Genomic DNA, 18,052 nt, shown 5'->3' with positions numbered 1-18,052 from the left:
TGCGACTGAAGTATAAGAAGTGAACCGGAAATGTTTCGTTCAACCATGGCCAACACCGGCAGAGTGGGCATGGACACAGACAGGGTCCTCAGACACGGATAAGAAAGCGTACGCGGCAGATGAGACAGCTGACAGTTGACAATGGGACGCGGCCTGGAGCTAATTGTCGAAGCCTTGAGAAAAAAAGGGGATTGGGATTGGGATTGGGACTGATCGGCTGGTTCAAGAGCCGGGGTTTTGGTGGGATCGGCTGGTCTGCCACCAACAGCCACCGCGCCGGGACCCTTGGATGAGGAGCGAGACAATCACGTTTAATAGGTACAATAGCGAGAGGCGCAAAATGGCTGAGATGCCAGGTATGGTGATAACGAACCGACGGGCGGTGGGATAGACCTCATTTCGCAATGTGCCAGGGTCAAAGGTTGGCGACAAGGCATGGATTGGCGGATAATAGACAGCCTTTCTATTCGAGGAAAGGACGACTCTGGCGTCGAGGCCTCGGGCAAGATTTGCTTCTTTGATTGACTTGGTGCGACGAACGAGGCTTTTGGACTGGGTGGGATGAAGTGGGTTGGTTGTGTCTTTGTTGTTGTTGATGATGATGATGAGCGGGCTCCGCCAACCGCGGCACGATGATGAGATGCTGCATAGGTAGTGTGGCTGTTGATTCGACAACGGCGAGGAGATATGTGAAAGGCGCTGCTGAGAGGATGCAGGCTGAACCTCGAAGCTGAGCCCTGAAACCCAGGAATACCTCAGCTGTCAAAGGAGCTTCCCCTGTCGATGGCCATCCAGGGCCCCTTATCATGATCACCAACACGAAGACTCTCTACCAATTCCCAAGGCGAGGCAATCTTTCACCACCGTCCTTGCCGGAAGTGATTCGAGGTGACAGCCACTAACGGGAGCGCTAAAAGCCGGGATTCCAGCGCCAAGGGCAAGGGCCTGCTCTCAGGCCACTGGTCGAGAGTTGAAGCTGACCGGAGGGCGGGCAAGCCGCCAGGCGAGAAACGTCAGGCTCTGCTGGCCCGTGCTTCCCGCTTGCAAGCCTCCCCGGCCAACGGACCCACCAAAACAAACCCCGGCCGGTGGTCGGGGCTCCTTTCCCTTGGGAAGGACAAGGCCTCGGGTCCTGGGAGGGAAGGAACCCAAGGTTTCGCTGACGGCAAGAACCATCATTTCAACATTCCATCCAGCAGGCCGGACTCAAACCTTCCTTTCCTTCTCTTCTCAACCACCTTCGTTCACGCCTTCGAACCATCGTCACTCGCTTCAATTGTCGCTCATTTGATCACTTGTCAAAAGTCACTGTGCGCATGACTCTTTTCTTTTTTCCCACTCCAGCCCCTCTGTGCGCAGTAGCTAACCGCTTTCCACCCCCCACAGCCTTTAAGCTTTGCAGATTCGACCTCTTTTTCACCTTCTTCTCCTCCCATCGGCCCGTGTAGGCCCGCAGCAGCTCCCCGACTTACACCGCCCGTCATCCACTTCTGCAAGCATCATCCTGATTTCTCTTGGGGCAACCGGCTTGTTTCTGTCTGGCTAGTTTTGTTTCTCGGCCGATGCCAGAGAAAACACCTGCTCTTCTCTTGCCTAGATCTTCGCCTCTGAACTGACACCACTTTTCAATGGTTCTGTCTTGCTTCGTCTGACCTCTCTCGATCTGCTCGACAATACTCTCTCCTCCAGTATCTTCACGCAAGGGTCAATGGCGGCGATATGGCGGCGACTCCCTCCCACGGCCGCTTCAAGTTCACTCCCTCCAACTCTCCCTTCTTAGCTCGCCCAACTCGGTCCTCTAGGTCACCCATGCGCGGTCGCACCACCTTGAATGACTCCTCCAAGCTCTCCCTGAAGCGTGTTATCGGCACCACTTGCTCCTCGCCCACAGGCTTCGACACACTACCCTCCTCGTTCGCTTATATCGCCGGCGGCGCTGTCGTTGTGGTGGATGTTAATGGCGAGAATCACACCCAACGCTTTTACCGAGCTCGACCAACTGCTGTACCTCTGTACTCAGTAGCAACATTTCAGAATACACCTTCGACACCTACAGGAACTCCCAAGGCCAACGACAGCCGTGGCCGTGTTGCACCGAACTTCCGCAACTCGCCTCATGCCTCCACTGACTGGAACGAATCTCCCGGAAGCAACACATGGACCAGTCGTGAACGAATCAAAGCTGCTACATGTCTCGCGCTGAGCCGAGACGGTAAATATCTGGCTGTTGGCGAGACTGGATACGCTCCTCGTGTCCTGATTTTTAGCCTGCACGATACTTCTTCGGATACCCCCCTCATCTCTATTAGTGAGCATGCTTTTGGCGTCACTGCCGTAGCATGGTCCTCAGACACTCAGTACTTGGCATCCCTTGGTGCCGCCAACGATGGATTTATCTATGTTTGGAAGGTCGACCCTCGCACGGGTGCGGCCAGGCTCTTCAAACAGAACAGGTGCACATCCTATGTCAAAGACATGGTCTGGATGGGCAACTGCCTCATTACGCTTGGAGTCCGCCACGTGAAGATGTGGAAGCCCGATGATGGGCCAGCCATTTCTCCTACGAAGCAAAAATTCTTGAATGACCAACCCCCGGCGTCGACTCCTCCCTCCCAGAGAACCCTGCCAGGGCGTAATATCTTGCTGGGGTCTCTCCTGGAAACTACCTTTACTTGCGCTGCTGTTGTCAAAGACTCCGGCCTTATCCTTTGCTCTGAAACGGGCGATGTGTGCATTCTGGAGGACGACGACAGGCAGATGAGGTTACAAAAAGTCCTTGGTCTGGACTTTCCTATCACCTCGATTGCCATCCGAGGCAATCTTGCCTACATCGGAGGCAAAAACGGTCATTTTGCCGTGCTGGATGCCGAGGCTGTCTTGAACGGCAAGCCCGCATCAGCATGCATCCGCGAGACGACAGCGCCCTCCACAGGGCACGTCGCGCTGGGATTTCTGGCGGATAAGCTCGTGACTATCGATTCACGGCATTGTATCGACATCTGGAATTATGACCATGTTCCAGGCAAGGATGCCCAAGCTGTGGCCAGCGTCCCTATTCCTGGCCACGGACAACCAGTTACGGGCATTCAGATGCTACAGAAGCCGAATTATCTGGACGCATCGTTCCTGACTTGGACAGTCACAGGCAATGTTACTTTCTGGACACTGGAAGGCCAAGTCAAAGCCTGTGTTGATGTCCCGATTGAGATCACCGAGTCGGAGAATGACCTGGTGGGACCTATCAACCAGCTAACGTGCGCTCGCACAACAAGTGATGGCAAGCTGCTCGTCTCAGCAGACCGACTTGGTGTCCTGCGCGTCACCGACATTGCGACAAAGGACTCCATACTCGACATCAAGGCTCATACGGCCGACTGCCGTTGCGTGAGCGTTTACGATACCGGCTCAAAGTTTCTCATGGCTTCTTGCGGTAGGGACCGCACCACACAACTTTTCCACCGGACAGTGGATGGCTCTATCGAGCACTTCCAAACACTGGAATTTGCTGCCAAGGTCGTTCAAGTCCTCATTCCGTCTGACGACAAGGTGTTGACTTGCTCCTTTGACCGGACGTTGCAAATATACGACATTATTACAAAAGAAGGCGATCTAGATGCTATCGCCGCCATTCCTTCTAGGGTTATTTCACTAAGAGCTTCTCCCAGTTCAATGGTCCTGGGCCCCGGCCAAAGGACCGTATTTGTTTCGCTTTTGGATCGATCCATTTGCCAATACGACCTCAACACGGGTCGCAAGATTTCTTGTTTCAAGTGCACGGACGAGGGCAGGGGAGATTCTGCTGTTCTCGACTCGCTCTCCTTTGGCCAATGGCCACCCAAAGACCAGGATTTTCTATTAGGGACATCCAACACGGACAAGTCCATCAGATTATACGACGCCCAAACGGGCAGTTTCTTGGACCGCGAATGGGGACACACGGAAGCAATCAACGGGGTTTGCTTGGTTGAGGATGAAGACGGAAGCCGGAAGGTAGTGAGTGTTGGTTCGGACGGGACTATGATGATTTGGTTGTTGGATCTCAACGATCCAGTCCCCGGTTCGATGAGTAGGGATCCATCGCCGGCCAAGGATATTGTTTCTGGACGGCCGCCACTCCGGAGAGTATTGTCAAAAGCTGAATTGGCCGAGTTTCAGCGCCCTTCGACAGCATCAGGCCGAAGATCACCACCACGGACGCTTCAGCGACGGACTTCTCGATTCAATTTGGCTGCGAGTGTGACAAGGACGCCGACAAACACATTCCCAACAAGCCCTGGAAGCACAGCTGTGGAAGATACACCCTCACGACGGCCTTCAGGAGACAGCCGGGTCAGCCCTCCAGTTAGTCCCAGAGCAAAGGTCACTCGGCGGCCATCACTCCCGGCGTTGGGGACAACTGCTCGCAAGAAGACATCGTCCTCCAACCTACGGTCTGGTTTTGGATCATTGAACATGGCGACAGAACAGACCTGTCGTCAGTTGCGAACATACCGAAAGAAACTTGCTTCCTCGGAACCCATCAGTCAAGACAACCTGACCGAACTGGATCAGGAGCTGCGATTGACAGCGGCTGCGCTTGGCGATCGGGCCATTCGAAGCAAGGCGATGAACGAGACGGTCTTGAGTGGCTTACTTGACCAATACTCGGAGAGGCTGGTGACATTATTAGATGAAAAATTGCGCCTTAACTATCTGCCCAGGGACCTAACAGAAAGGAACCTAACAGAGAGGGATGGGGATAGTCCTGATTCTGAAGGCCAGCCAAGCGCAGATGGGGATTCAAGTTCCCTCTCGCCATAGTATATTTTGGTCTCATGTGTTATTACGGGGCTTTTTTGTTTGTTCATTTTCATTTCTTACCCGGGTCAAGACGGCAATGGCGTTTATGGTTGATAGATTTGCGGGAAAGGGCGGCCAACGAACAAGGTTAAGCGTGGAGTGCACTCCGCTTGCCGAGTTCCATCATGATACCACTGGGTCTGGAGTCTTGTTGATAACTGATAGCAAGCACTATTAGGATGCAATCTATCATTACAGCCGGGATCGGCGTTTATTGTTGACTGATTTCCATTGCTGACACTGGATGTTGCTGAAATGTGAATTGATACACCTGTAAGTGAGCGAGTCAGACAGACTTGCTATTCGTCAAGTCAAAGCTCACGCTTGGCGCGGTTGGCAGTAGCGAGTTGGTCGTCAGGGGTATCACGTGATTGGACACGCCTTAGCGCAGCTGGCGGCTCTGGACCTCAGCCCAGATTTTCCTCCCTGCATCCCATCGACTCTCCCCAAAACAGCTCACCCAACATTTCCGGCGAACTCAATCACGTGACATCAGGCCAGTCGATCGCGATCCCGAGGCAAAAAAATTACCACACGACAGTCGGACGGCCGAGCGCGTTTCGCAAGAGGAGGCTCCAGATAACCCCCAACCTGCATCTGCATCACGCCAGATGAAAGGCCTCACGGTCGGCATTGACGGTTTTGGAGTCATTGACTAAGGTTGCCTCTGTACGTGTTTTGATAGCGTCCCGTCTCCCCCAGCCATGACGTAGCCGTGTTTTTCCTTTGTCGCGACGAGGCCTAACTGGACAACCCACCAACCATAGACCGTGACCGTGGCGCCGGTTCATCTTCTTGCGAGACGTGAAGGCCCCCTGGATAGCTGGCGAGGTGGACCGCGGGGCATGAATCAACCGGCCGCCTACACGCCCCTCGAGTCGCTGTTGCTATTCCAGTCGGTGGTGACCAATGGAGTCGACACTGGGGCCTTCGCGCGCATCTCGGAGTCTCTGATCAGCAACTCGCTCATCAAGGATGATCCTACATACGATCCCACGCGACTGCAACCGGATGCGCTGCATCAGCTGTTCCTGCTGCTGCTAAGGGAGGAGCTGAGGACCGAGGCGGAGCGCGGGGATGCGACAGCAGATGGATCACCAGGGTCAAGGAAGAGGAAGTTGGGGACGCCACCGCTGCCGACGCTTAAGGAGGTCTACGAAAATGTCGAAAAAATACCCGCGCTTGTCGAGACACTCTACGCGCGGTACCGCGAAAACATCGTCAAGCAGATCCGCGAGGACGAGCGGCGATTCGAGAATGTCCGCGGTGAGATCCAGCTGCTTGAGCGGACTGAGAGAGAGCGACGCGCAAGGGCAGCAAGCCAGAATGGAACACCAGTGCTCGCCTCGCGGGATGCGAAGCCTGTCCTCGCGCCCAACGGGCCAACCGCATCACCGACTCCAACCTCAAACTCGACGACGCCGGCAACTGTGCGGAGGGGACCTACACCGCATACACCCGTGATCCCACCAAAGCCTCCGATTTCTCACGTTGCGCCACCAACTGTTGCTCCGCCGAGTCATCTTCCCTCTGGAACGCCGCCAGTTCGACCTACGGCATCTCCAAAGCCTCCTAATGGGAGTGGTTCTGTTCTTCAACCCCCCGCAGGTGTTCCCCAAACTGGTCCACGGCCGCTGCAGCCACCACAAGCGCACCCTCCAAAGCAGGCACTTACTCCACGACCCGAGGTTGGAATCAAGCCAAAGGAAGCCAATGCGACTCCTCAGACTGTGACGCCGGTAGCGGCTCCCCTCAAGTGGGAGAAGCCATATCAGCCTCCTCAAGCAGCTCATATGACACCACAACGACAATCCCAGCCTCCTACACAGGGACCGACGGCTCCACCAGGGGTGCAACAGCAGCAGCAGCACATACAACACCCGCAACAGCAACAGCATTGGTACCCTCAGCAAACTGCTCAGTTTTCTCCTCAAACTGCTGCTCAACCTCGCCCTCAGACACCGCAACACGCTCAACACCAGCCTCGACCGCAGGCACCTGCTCAACATCCACCACAAGCCCAGCAAGCTCAGCAAGCTCAGCAAGCTCAGCACCAGCCACAGCAACATGCCCAGCAACATGCTCAGCAGGCTCAGCATGCGAAACCGCAGCATCAGCAACGACCAAACCCCCCCAAACTCCCCAAACTCCGCAGCACCCCCAGCCCTCTCTACCACAGCATGCCACCCCCCAACAGGCTCAACACCCTTCACCGGCACAACGTGCTCAGCAAGCTCTGCCTGTTCAACAGACTCAGCAGGCTCAACACGCTCAGCATACCCCGGCTACTCACCAACCGCAGCCGCCACGACCACAGCAACACCAACAGCAGCAGCAGCAGCAGCCGCCGCCGCGACCGGCTTCTCACAAACCGGTCCTTGTGCCTCCTCAGCATGCGGGACAACTGGCACCTCCTTTGCAGCCAGCGCCTCCACGACCAAGTGGCGAAACCAATGCTCAAGCTCCTCAAGCTCGACCAATGTCAACCACGCCTGTGCCGCACCCAAGCCGCCCTATTCAACCGCCACAAGGACAAGCACAGCAGGTTCCTCGTCAAATTGCTTCAGCCTCGCCGACTCCTTCTGCAGGAAGTACTGGCCCTATTGCTCCACCACAACAAAGATGGCCACCAGGATATGTGCCTCAACAGGGACAGCACCCCTCGCCGTCTGGTTCTCCCGCACCTCTAGCATCGAAAGCGGATAACAAGGCTTATACATCTCCTTATGTTGCTCAACCCCCACGACCTGCGATTCCTGAACATATTATCCGCCAAGCCGTCAACACACCTGTCAAGCGGCTTGGAACACCTTCTACACCACATACCCCAATTTCACATACGCCAACACATCTCACCCATGGTTTTGGAACTAGATGGGCCTCACAATCGACGCCTTCCACTCCACGTCCTCTTAGTGGGGAACCCCAAAGTCCCGCGTACGAGCCGGTTAGCCCTCCTCAAAAGCCGGCAGCCTTGCCCAGCTCTGCTGGCTCAACACCAAGACCTTCCAAGCGACAGGCGCCCAAGTCGGTGCCGAAGACGGAGCCCAATGTTCCCAAGTCTATTCGAGGACGCTCGACTCGGGCGGCACCCAAGAGCCGCGGGATTAGTGCTACTCCGTCCTTGACTCGATCTAGACGTAGTCAGTCTGTTATGTCTCATACGGATGATCACACGACGCAACCCTCTGAGTCGGCGCCCAAGATTAAGGATGAGGATGCGACACCTCGGCCTACAGAGGACACTGGTGATACCACAGCAGACGAGAGTGTTCCCGGTCGACCCCTGATTGTGACCCCGAGCAGCGTGTCGTCGCGAATGCAGAAGCGAAAGCGACAGGATACGCCCTTGGAGCCTCCGCCGGCGACGACGCAAGTTCTGTGGACTCGTGGTTTCACCAAGGTTTCCTCGTCGGCTCTGGACCAGATCTCGAGCCACCGTGATGCCAACATGTTCGCAACTGCCCTTCGGGAAAAGGACGCGCCCAACTATCACCAAATTGTGCTGCAGCCACAGGATATAACATCTATCCGCTCTGCTATCAAGCATGGTAATAAAGCAGCCGTCCAGGCAGCCGCGGGCCTACCAGGTGGCGACCCTGGCACAGCGCACGTGTGGTTGCCGCTATCTGACGAGCTCGTCCCTCCTAAGGGCATCATCAATAGCGCCCAGCTTGAACGTGAGCTTGTCCATATGTTCTGCAATGCCATCATGTACAACCCCGATCCCGACCGTGGCCCTGGACCAGCGTTTATGAAACGGTCCCAGGACGAGGAAGAAGAAGTAGTGGGTTATCGCCTCGACGAGAACGGCGTGGTGAAGAACACCCGCAGCATGTTCGTCGAGGTCGAGAAGCTCCTGGGCGAGCTACGGAGCGCGGAAAAGGAGCGCAGCGCGCCACCGCCGTCTACCAACCGTCCTGCAAGTGTCGCCACGCCCGCCGAGGAGACGGGCGATGATGATGACGAGCCAGGCGAGCGCGAGACGGGGACGGTTAAGAGACGTCGAATTGGAACCAGGGGATGAGTGAACGATCACCGCTTCGAGGTCACAACGACTTTGGATGTTGGCTTTGTGCGCTGCAGAATGAAGCGCAGCTTGTACTTTTTTGATTGTGTACAGCGTCTAGAATACTGAGCTAGCTCCTTGTTAATTACCCACCACTCAAGCATCCCATCGACTGATGCGTGTATGCTATGCAACAATTACTATTCCCTTCAAACGCGCCTTTGCTGTCTATTTGTGTCTGAAGTCTCCGGAAACTCCCAACGCCGTCATTACCCAGGTTCTTGCAAGGTGCCACTGTCTGAGCTAGAGTATGTAGTAGTCAAGATATAAAGACTCATTCAAGTTTACGGGCGCCTTGAGATGTGCTCGACCGATTACTATGCAGGCCCTTTTTGGAGCCGGCGCCATCCTCGGCAGGTTGCTTGCGAGGCCAGTCAGGGCAAATATCGATATTGTCTCTGGGGAACCACCATTCTAGAAAGAGGAAGAATAGGTAGTCGACGACACAGCACAAGCAGAATAGCTTGCCGGCCCATATACCGCAGCCGTAGTAGCGTTTAAGACGATCGATGAGAGCAAAGTTGCGAATCCGACTACCGTAGCCAGAGGTGTCGATGCCGTAGAACTCGTCTTCAGGGATGGTGCCCGAGATGCCGTCGTAGACGCGCTCGGTGCGGAGGGCAACGTTTTGCCACGAGTACATCTTCTTGACTTGGTCATGGAACTTTTCCGTGCGGATCTTACCCGCACGGATGGCAGTGATGGCTTTTCCGGTAGCAAGCACGATATCGTCCTCCTCTGGCTTGGCAAATGTTGTCATGTGTGAGGGAAGGACCTCGGGGATACCACCGACCTGGGTGCACACGACGTACAGCCCGCAGCTGGCTGCCTCGACAATGACGGTACCAAAGGCTTCGGTGAGAGATGGATGCAGGTAGATATGACCACGGACCATGACGTCGCGGACCTCCTCGTGGCGGATGGGACCGAGCATCTCGACGCGGTCCTGGAGAACGTTTGTCTCGATCATCTGCTCGAGATCAATGGCCTTGGGACCGGAACCGGCAATGATGAAGCGTGTGTTGGGATGATTCTCGAGCACACGAGGGATAGAGGCGATGAGAAGGTCGGTTCCCTTGTTGTAGAAAAGACGTGAGATGACGACAATGGTGATAATGTCGCGGGGTCCTATTCGCTGGGGAGGAGGGTAGACTGGAGCTTCAGAGCCAAATGTTGTGCTCTGGGGCGAGGGGGAAGCTGGAGTGTCCTTAGGGCGGAAGTTTTCTGCAACGACAGCGTTGGGTATGACTGAGACCATCAGGGGGTCGAGAGATGCCCGAAGCACTGTGTTTTCCTTGCTGCGATGACGTTAGAAGAGGTCTGGGATGGTATTGCTTCAAGTCTCACCATGTATGGCTCACACAGATACTGTGATCAACATCACTTAGTGTAAACTTGAGGAGCTTATTGGTGAGAATGGTTCCAGCGTCGGCGAAACCAAACAGCGAGTGATCGGTAAAGGCAGTGCGCAAGCCCATGGTGCGGGCGTGGAGGATGGCCTCGTGGCAAAGACTGCTGAGACTGCCATGGCCATGAACAATCTCGATGCGCTCGCGGATGCAAATATTTCTGAAGATGGGAAAGAAGGAGAAGACGGTGGGAAAGGTGGCGTGGCGATAGATCTCAAGAAAGGGCACGTGGTAGACCTTGACGCCGTTGGTGAGGTAGCGGACGCCCTTGCGGTCGTCGTAGGCGTGGGTGATGACGATGACCTTGTGGCCGCGGTCGACGAGCTTTGTGGCGAGTTGGTAGATGTGCGACTCGATGCCTCCGGGCTGGGGGAAGAAGAAGTCGCTAACCATGGCGATGTTGTATGTGCGGCGTGTCATGATGGCGGCGGTAGGGGGCTTCCAGCAGAGCTGGGCCCCTGAAGCTGTCTGAATGAGCCCTTGCTCAGCACTTGCTGAGATGGTTCAGGCGATAAGACTCAATTGATGGTGTTTTGCTGCGCTGTCGTGGTCATGGACTCATCTCATGCTTGTCTCCTTCTCTAATTCCACGTGTAAGACATGGCGATGCTGCAGGGGTGGTGTTTCTTGAGTGGACCACGCCAAGCCAGACCGCGTAGAAATTTGGCGGTCAGAGGCGGCAGAATCGCGATAAGATGCTTGATCCACCCAAAATTTTGGGAAGGAATAAGTCCCAGGCCCCTCCATCACCAACGATTCTGGATACAGGTTTCTACGGTCTTGGAGAGGAATTGGCCTGGAAATCATGTATGCCAGATACGTCCCTCCCTCAAAGGGCGGAAGCTCTTCAAATGCAGCACCAGCGCCTGCTGCGACGCCGAAACCTTCCACCACGAGCGACGGCTTCAACTACTCGCGATACGTTCCCGGCGCAAAGCCTGCGCCTGCGCCAAAGCCCGTCGAGGTGCCACAAGTCCAATACTTTGATGATGAGCCGACACCGCAGAAGCCGAAGAGGAAATGGGAGTCTACAGAAGAGGCTCAGAACTCTCCGCAGCCCGACAGCAAAAAGTCCAAGACGGAAGTAGAAGCGGCGAAGGACAACGAAGAAGAACCCAAGAAGAAGAAGAAGGTTAGAAGAGGCAAGAGAAGGACCGGGGCCACAAAGGACGACGATGAGGAGCCAGAAGCACCCAAAGACAAGACCGAACCACAAATGGCCGAGAAGGAGGCACCCAAGGAAATAAGTGAGGTCCAAGAGGAGAGTCAGACGCTCGAGGAGGACTCTGAGAAGGACAAGAAGGAGAGGAAGAAGAAGGAAAAGAAGGAGAAAAAGGAAAAGAAAGACAAAAAGAAGGAGAAGAGACAAGAGCCGGAACAAGCTGATGAGGCGACGCCTGAAGTGAACGACGACAACGAAGATGTATCCATGGTCGATGCTACAGGTCCCGAGGTGGCTGAGGTAGTTCCCGAACCAGTCGAGACTGTGAAGGCAACTGAGGAAAAGAAGGAGAAGAAACGGGAGAAGAAGAAGAAACACAAGGAGCCTGAACAGACAGAGGGAGAAGCAGCTGAGGAGGACACCAAGAGACACAAGGCGGTGCTTGAGCGTTTGGAAAAGTCGTTGAAGTTCGCAAGCGAGACGGTACAAGATGTCGAGGAGGAATCAGATCAAGGAGAGCTCCATGGTCTCGAACCTCTACCCCAGCCCGAACCCATCTCCATCACAACTTCCAAGCCCAGCTACGAGACCCTTCCACCCTGGCTGGCGGAGCCAATTCGCGTCTCACAAGATACTCGCACACCTTTTGCAGATCTCGGCATTCTGCCCAAGGCATCTCGCGTGCTAGAGGAGAAGGGCTTCAAGGATGCTTTCGCTGTGCAGACAGCAGCAATTCCTCTCCTACTCCCCACAAGCAAGCAACGGCCAGGCGATGTCCTCATCTCTGCTGCCACTGGTTCTGGAAAGACCCTTGCGTACGCACTGCCTGTCGTACGAGATGTCAGTCAAGGTGCTGTGACAAGACTCCGGGCTCTAGTGGTCCTCCCTACGCGTGAGCTGGTGAAGCAAGCCCAAGAGGCGTTTGAGCTCTGCGCCAGGGCATTTGAAGGCGGAGACCGGAAGAGGGTCAGAGTGGGCATCTCAATCGGTTCTCAGTCACTCAAGTATGAGCAGGAGTCTTTGATGGATCGAGAGGTCCGGTATGACCCTGACATGTACAAGAAGCTGCAAGAGGAGAGCGAGCAAAGGAAACAAAAAGCTGGTATCTCTGCTCTCGATGACGTTGACGATGACGAAGCCGATCCTCGGCTGAGCAGCATGGACGGCTACGTTGTGGACTTTCCCTCAAAGGTGGACGTTCTGATCTGCACCCCTGGACGATTGGTAGAGCACATGGAACAGACTCCTGGCTTCAGCCTCGACTATGTTCGTTGGCTGGTAGTTGATGAGGCCGACAAGCTCCTTGCGCAAAGCTTCCAGGGCTGGCTGGACCTCGCCATGGACAAGTTCCGTGTCAGCAAGTTCAGCGCTCGAGACTTTCCAGACATGGACTTTTCGGGTGTTCGAAAGGTCATTCTCAGTGCCACTCTTACCAGGGATCTGAGCCTGCTCAACCAGCTAGGTCTGCGACGGCCACGACTGATCGTCCTGGAGAGCGACGGTGATGTCCAGATCGCAGAGCATTCTCTGCCTGTACTCCTGAAGGAGCACGCCATAAGAGTTCATGACACGAATCTCAAGCCGCTCTACTTGCTTGAGCTGCTCCGAAGCCAGGACATGCTCATGGCCAGCCCGAACAAGGACGAGGACTCTGCCAAGCCTGATGAAGCCGAAGAGTCTGATACCAGCTCGAGCTCGGACTCTAGCTCAGACTCTGATTCTTCTGATTCTGACTCTGACTCTGACGCAACCTCAGACACAAGCTCCGATTCCGACTCTGACTCGGATTCTGAGTCTAAGTCCAAGTCGAAACGGTCATCAGGTCGGTCGCTCAAGTCTCATATTCCTGTCTCTCTCATCTTTGCCAAGTCGAACGAGTCGGCGCTTCGTCTATCACGACTATTGGCGCTGCTCGACCCTTCGCTGGCCTCGCACATTGGCACCCTCACATCTACGACACCTACACACATCCGTCGCAAGACTCTGCGCGCTTTCACGGCACCATCCTCTCCCATCCGACTCCTCATCGCTTCCGATCTCGTTGCCCGAGGTATCGATCTTCCCAACCTCGACCACGTCATCAACTACGACCTGCCGCCGAGCGTTGCTGGTTATGTCCACCGAGTTGGTCGTACAGCTCGAGCTGGAAGGTCTGGATGCGCATGGACACTGGTGGGTGATGATGAGAGTGGTTGGTTCTGGGGCAAGATCGCCAAGGGCGCGGGTGTCAGGAGAGCTCAAAAGATGGAGAGAACGAGGATTGAAGAGATGGGTGAGGAGAAGGTGGAGGAGTATGAGGCTGCCCTGGAGAAGCTGGGCAAGGAGGCTGGGAGGTGATGTAGATATTAGAGATGGGCGCGCGTGGCGCATCTGGAGTTACATACCCGATCAAGTACTTGACTACATACAATGGTATCTAATAGCCTACCGTTCAGTTGACATTACTTGATCCTCAGTCAGACCAGTTATTGTGCTCTGGGAGACTTGATGGTATAACTCTCGAGCCAGAGCCATTCTCAGTTAGGCTTCCATACCCCTGTGCCCCCTTTCCCTTGTTGGACCGTTCTGACGGAGTTTCTTCCTCCTCAACGATGGACCTCTCTGGCCCCGGCAACAGCGAGCGACGGCTCTCATGGTGATCCTCTGTCTGACCTCGATGATACTTGCCCCACGCATTCCATGAGCCCATGCCGTCTTTGACAAGGACGAGACAGATTATCTTGACCTACTGTTAGCGACCCGTCTGTGCCATCTTCTGATGTTACTTACCTGTATAAGACCGGCCACTATCACGACAATTAAGTCCACGCCTGAAGTCTTCTGAAGTGCTCCCCTCCATGGGCCTTTACAAGCGACATCCCGCTCATACCTCTTGGCACATCTGTCCGCTTCCCCTGGGGGGAACGGATAGGCCCGATCCCTGACAGTGTTAAGCCCACAGCAGTCGTACGCATCTTGAATGCTTTGTATTCCACGGGAATCATGGGCGCGAAACATGTGCATCCACTGTGTTTCGAGCATGCAATCCAAAGTGGAGGAGGGTAGTATTGTCTCGAAGAGGATGGTCGCTAGGATGGTTGTTGCGAGGCCTTGAAGGACCTGGATGATCAACGGGGCGAGCTTGGCAACTCGATTTGAGGAGGAAGACGACATCGGACCGTGCCGAGAGTAGAACATGTTGATCAGAAACCCGGATACAGGGAGGAGGATGGTGAGGATGGAGACGGCGGGCGAGATAGGGAGGGATAAGGATGAGGCGTGGACGTGGACGCCGCTGGAGGGACAGTTAGTTGAAGCCTCGTAAAGAAGAAGGGAGATACTCACATGGCGATTCCAAGCAGCACGAGGCTGAGCTGCGAGAAATGGTGAGTCCATTGACGTAGCCATTCAGCGCTGTTGTCGACTTACAAGGATGTGTACAATGACGGGGTTGATCTTGATCATCTTTGGGGGCAACTCAAGTGGTGGCTATGGTGGAGATAAAAGAGAAGAGAAAAGAGTAGAAAGAAGGAAACGGATCTTTTTGGTCTCGATTGTGTGGTCTTGTTGGGAGGGTTGAAAATGCAATTGTAGGCATTCAATGACGGGACCTTTCCCCGCAAGATGCGGGAGGCCGACCACGGACAGAACGGGACGTGCCAGCACGCACAGTGGGTGAATGTAAACAAACATGGCTATTGATTAATTAGTTTGACGTAGTGTAACGTATGGATATGGAGGTAGACATTTGATTGCCATACCAACTTGCCAATTTCATATTTTTGCTTTATCTCTTCGCATGACGACAGCGTCTAGTGTAAAAAGGGCCTTGATAACTCAATGTACAACAATTTGCTGAGACTCTAGACTTTCTTAGACCATCTTATGTTGATCTACGATTACTATTATACGATGCGATTGAGATGATTACCCAAAGATAGGTAGGTAGCTACGCTTAGCAGGAGTAGTGTGACAAATATCCGCCCCTGAGGGTAACACATGGCCGTCACGGATGCTTTGGGTCGAAAGATAATATATAAACGTATCTTCATATATCCTAGCGTAGGTAGAACCATTCTAGTTGATTATTCAAACAGAGGAAAAAGTCGTGTAAATGATAGTCGGGCATGAGTCGTAGTGCATACTGCTAAACAAACACACTTTTTCGTACACAGGCCATACTCGAATAGTCTCGAGAGGCCTAGTTATACAGTCATTCTTCATCAAGAGATCTTGGTAGCCGAAGCTGAGATCTCTTGATGAGGGTACATGGGAACGTATATGAAACAAAGAAAAGGCTGCTTCTCAAAGGAGCGAGCATCAACAACAAGGAAATTGCGTGAGAGAAAAAGAGTGAGGCTCAATCAACGCAAAGAGATTCGGAAAATAACACGAAGAAGTTAGTAAAGGTTGTTGGCTGAGTAGCTCAAGTGAAACGACTCGGGTGCCAACCCAGTTTTAGCATCAAAGCTCTGGTAGACATCATCCTCCACCGAAGTGGCAGAGCTGGTCCCAGCTTGATACGGATCCGAGCAATCGGATGACTCCGAAGACCCAAACGTAGCCGAGTTATCGTTGAGAAAGCCTGTGCCGTCGACGTCCCCAAAGATGTAGTCATCTCCCATGTCTAGGAAGTCGAGGAAGCCCGTCTCCTCAGCCATGTCTGACGTCTCTTCCGAGGTTAGACCCGGGAGGGGAAAAGGTCTGCGATACATCGGGGGAGGTCCCGCAGGCTCTCGATGATGTCGTGCTTGACTTGTGGCTCATAGTGCATGAGCGCCTTCTCGACCTCCTTGGTCACACGGTGGCGGATGACGGGCTTGGCCTTTGTCCACCACTCCTGGTACTCGGGGATGCTCTCCCGGTTGACGGTGGACACTTTAGCTGTTGATAGAGAAGCGTCGTGGTCTGAGGCTGGTTAGTATTGTCATGTCTGGAGGCAGCTTATCATGACTTACAAGGCGACGGGATGCTGGGGTCATCAGGGGCCATGTTGAACAAGATGCCATACCACTCCTTCCACTTTTCCTCTGGCGACTTTCGAGTTCTTGCCTTGAGCTTCCTGGCCTGTTCCTCGTCATATCCATCTGCGAGATCTCGAGGCATCTTGCTTGGGTCCTTGACCGTGCACGGGGTAGTCTCTCGCTGGTGCTTCTTGAGCTCTTCATCCTTCTTGAACCGGCGACAGCATCTGTTGCATTGGAACTTGGGAAGGCTGTGGCTGCGCTCAAGGTGCTCCCTATTCATTGTTAGCAAACCTGTTATTGCAACTATCGAGCTCACTCACTTTACCCGAGGTAGCTCTGTCCATCCTGGACCACAGCACGTGCGCTTCGCTCCAAACGTCTTGGGGTCGTACTGGTGATAGGGGCATGCGAAGCGCGGCTTGGTGTCGTCCTTTTCAATCCTAGCCCTCTTCTTGTCCTTCTTCTTGAAGCTGTCGTCATCCTCACTGTTGTCGCTCTCGTCCCTGCTGCCATGGCGGCTGGACCTCTTCTGGCCAGCGGCGGACGAGCGGGACGTGGACTTGATGCCCTGAACGGAGCCCGATGAAGGGTGCGATCCTCCAGAGGCGGGATCGCACCCTTCATCGAGTGCCTCCAGTTTTCGTTTAAAGCATTCCGAGATAGCAGCCATTAAACTGTCGACGATGATCTGCTTGCGGCGGCACAGCTCCTGGTTGATGCGGTAGTCTAGGTAGGCGGCCGACGGCTTTGTAGTGGGCTCGGCGTCTGAGGAGGCGGCGGCTCGCCGTCCAGCATCTGGCGGCAGAGGCACGTTGAGGAGCTTTGCGCACTCGTCTGCGAGGTTGGTGCGGCGTCCTTGGGGGGACGAGTTGGCTTGGCCGCTTCTGGGATGTGTAAGGGCGTGTGTATACACGAGATGAGATGGATGAAATACTCACGGGGAGGCAGGAGAACCTCGACGGTCCTGACCGCTCTCCTGGTCCTTCTTAGACCGGGACTTTCGTGATGTGCCAGTAGGTTGGTTCTACATGGTCAGACTGCACAGCTAGTATTGTAATGGCGACTTACAGTATGTGAATGAGATACAGTGTGTTCAATTGATGAGCGAGACGGCTTGTTTCTAGTGACAAAGACTTTCTCTTCCGAAGCCTGAGGCATATCCGATCGCCGGCTGCCCAGACGACGGTCTATAGTTGGGTTGTCGAGGGACGGCTTGAACCTCAGGAAGCCGGGGAAGAGGCGTTGCAACTTGGACTGGGCGGAGTGGTAGAAGAAGGTGTCTCGATGGTGGCGGTTCGAGGAATATCGTGTGGCTTTGTCTCTCAACGAGGGCATTCTCGTGAGCTACGAGGTCGTTTCTGGTGCATGTTTTAGCCCTTGCACTTTTTGATGAGAACGAACGATGAGACGAGTCGAGTAGAGTAGAAGTTGGCCAGCGTTTAAACATTGAGAATGATAACACAAAGAACTATATATATACTCACTATGGCCCGACCTGCCCTCAATTATGTCAAGAGATGATGGTAAAACCCGCAAATGCGTACTCCGCGATGACGGCTGCCATATCGCCGACCGCGGGGAAGAGAGAAGGGCACATCTGCGATGTCGAGGGACGAGACAAGTGCAC

The 18,052-nt window shown here is 54.4% G+C and overlaps 5 protein-coding genes across 5 annotated transcripts; 2 read left to right on the top strand and 3 right to left on the bottom strand.

The window, feature by feature from the left end:
* Positions 1-1,719: 1,719 nt before the first annotated feature.
* MRS44_001354 (uncharacterized protein) lies at positions 1,720-8,866 on the top strand (the record flags this gene model as incomplete). The annotated part of the gene is made up of 3 exons (XM_065623662.1): positions 1,720-4,617; positions 5,607-7,061; positions 7,115-8,866. 3 exons carry the CDS (start codon positions 1,720-1,722, stop codon positions 8,864-8,866), a joined length of 6,105 nt encoding a protein of 2,034 aa, XP_065480099.1.
* Positions 8,867-9,182: 316 nt separating this feature from the next.
* MRS44_001353 (uncharacterized protein) lies at positions 9,183-10,737 on the bottom strand (the record flags this gene model as incomplete). The annotated part of the gene is made up of 2 exons (XM_046267390.2): positions 9,183-10,206; positions 10,256-10,737. 2 exons carry the CDS (start codon positions 10,735-10,737, stop codon positions 9,183-9,185), a joined length of 1,506 nt encoding a protein of 501 aa, XP_046138383.1.
* A 385-nt stretch (positions 10,738-11,122) lies between these two features.
* On the top strand, positions 11,123-13,816 carry MRS44_001352 (uncharacterized protein; the record flags this gene model as incomplete). The annotated part of the gene is made up of 1 exon (XM_046267392.2): positions 11,123-13,816. The coding sequence occupies one exon, from the start codon at positions 11,123-11,125 to the stop codon at positions 13,814-13,816; it is 2,694 nt and encodes an 897-aa protein (XP_046138384.1).
* Positions 13,817-13,931: 115 nt separating this feature from the next.
* MRS44_001351 (uncharacterized protein) lies at positions 13,932-14,923 on the bottom strand (the record flags this gene model as incomplete). The annotated part of the gene is made up of 4 exons (XM_046267391.2): positions 13,932-14,198; positions 14,249-14,753; positions 14,804-14,832; positions 14,888-14,923. 4 exons carry the CDS (start codon positions 14,921-14,923, stop codon positions 13,932-13,934), a joined length of 837 nt encoding a protein of 278 aa, XP_046138385.1.
* A 935-nt stretch (positions 14,924-15,858) lies between these two features.
* Positions 15,859-17,760, bottom strand: MRS44_001350 (uncharacterized protein; the record flags this gene model as incomplete). The annotated part of the gene is made up of 6 exons (XM_065623661.1): positions 15,859-16,121; positions 16,172-16,366; positions 16,417-16,697; positions 16,746-17,309; positions 17,364-17,449; positions 17,494-17,760. The coding sequence occupies 6 exons, from the start codon at positions 17,758-17,760 to the stop codon at positions 15,859-15,861; spliced, it is 1,656 nt and encodes a 551-aa protein (XP_065480098.1).
* Positions 17,761-18,052: the final 292 nt, after the last annotated feature.

The sequence above is a fragment of the Fusarium solani genome (genome assembly GCF_023522795.1).
Source record: "Fusarium solani strain SB1 chromosome Unknown bctg00000000, whole genome shotgun sequence".
NCBI lineage: Eukaryota > Fungi > Ascomycota > Sordariomycetes > Hypocreales > Nectriaceae > Fusarium > Fusarium solani.
Note: the sequence above shows the minus strand (reverse complement) of the source record. Positions and strands in the feature narration are given on the sequence as shown.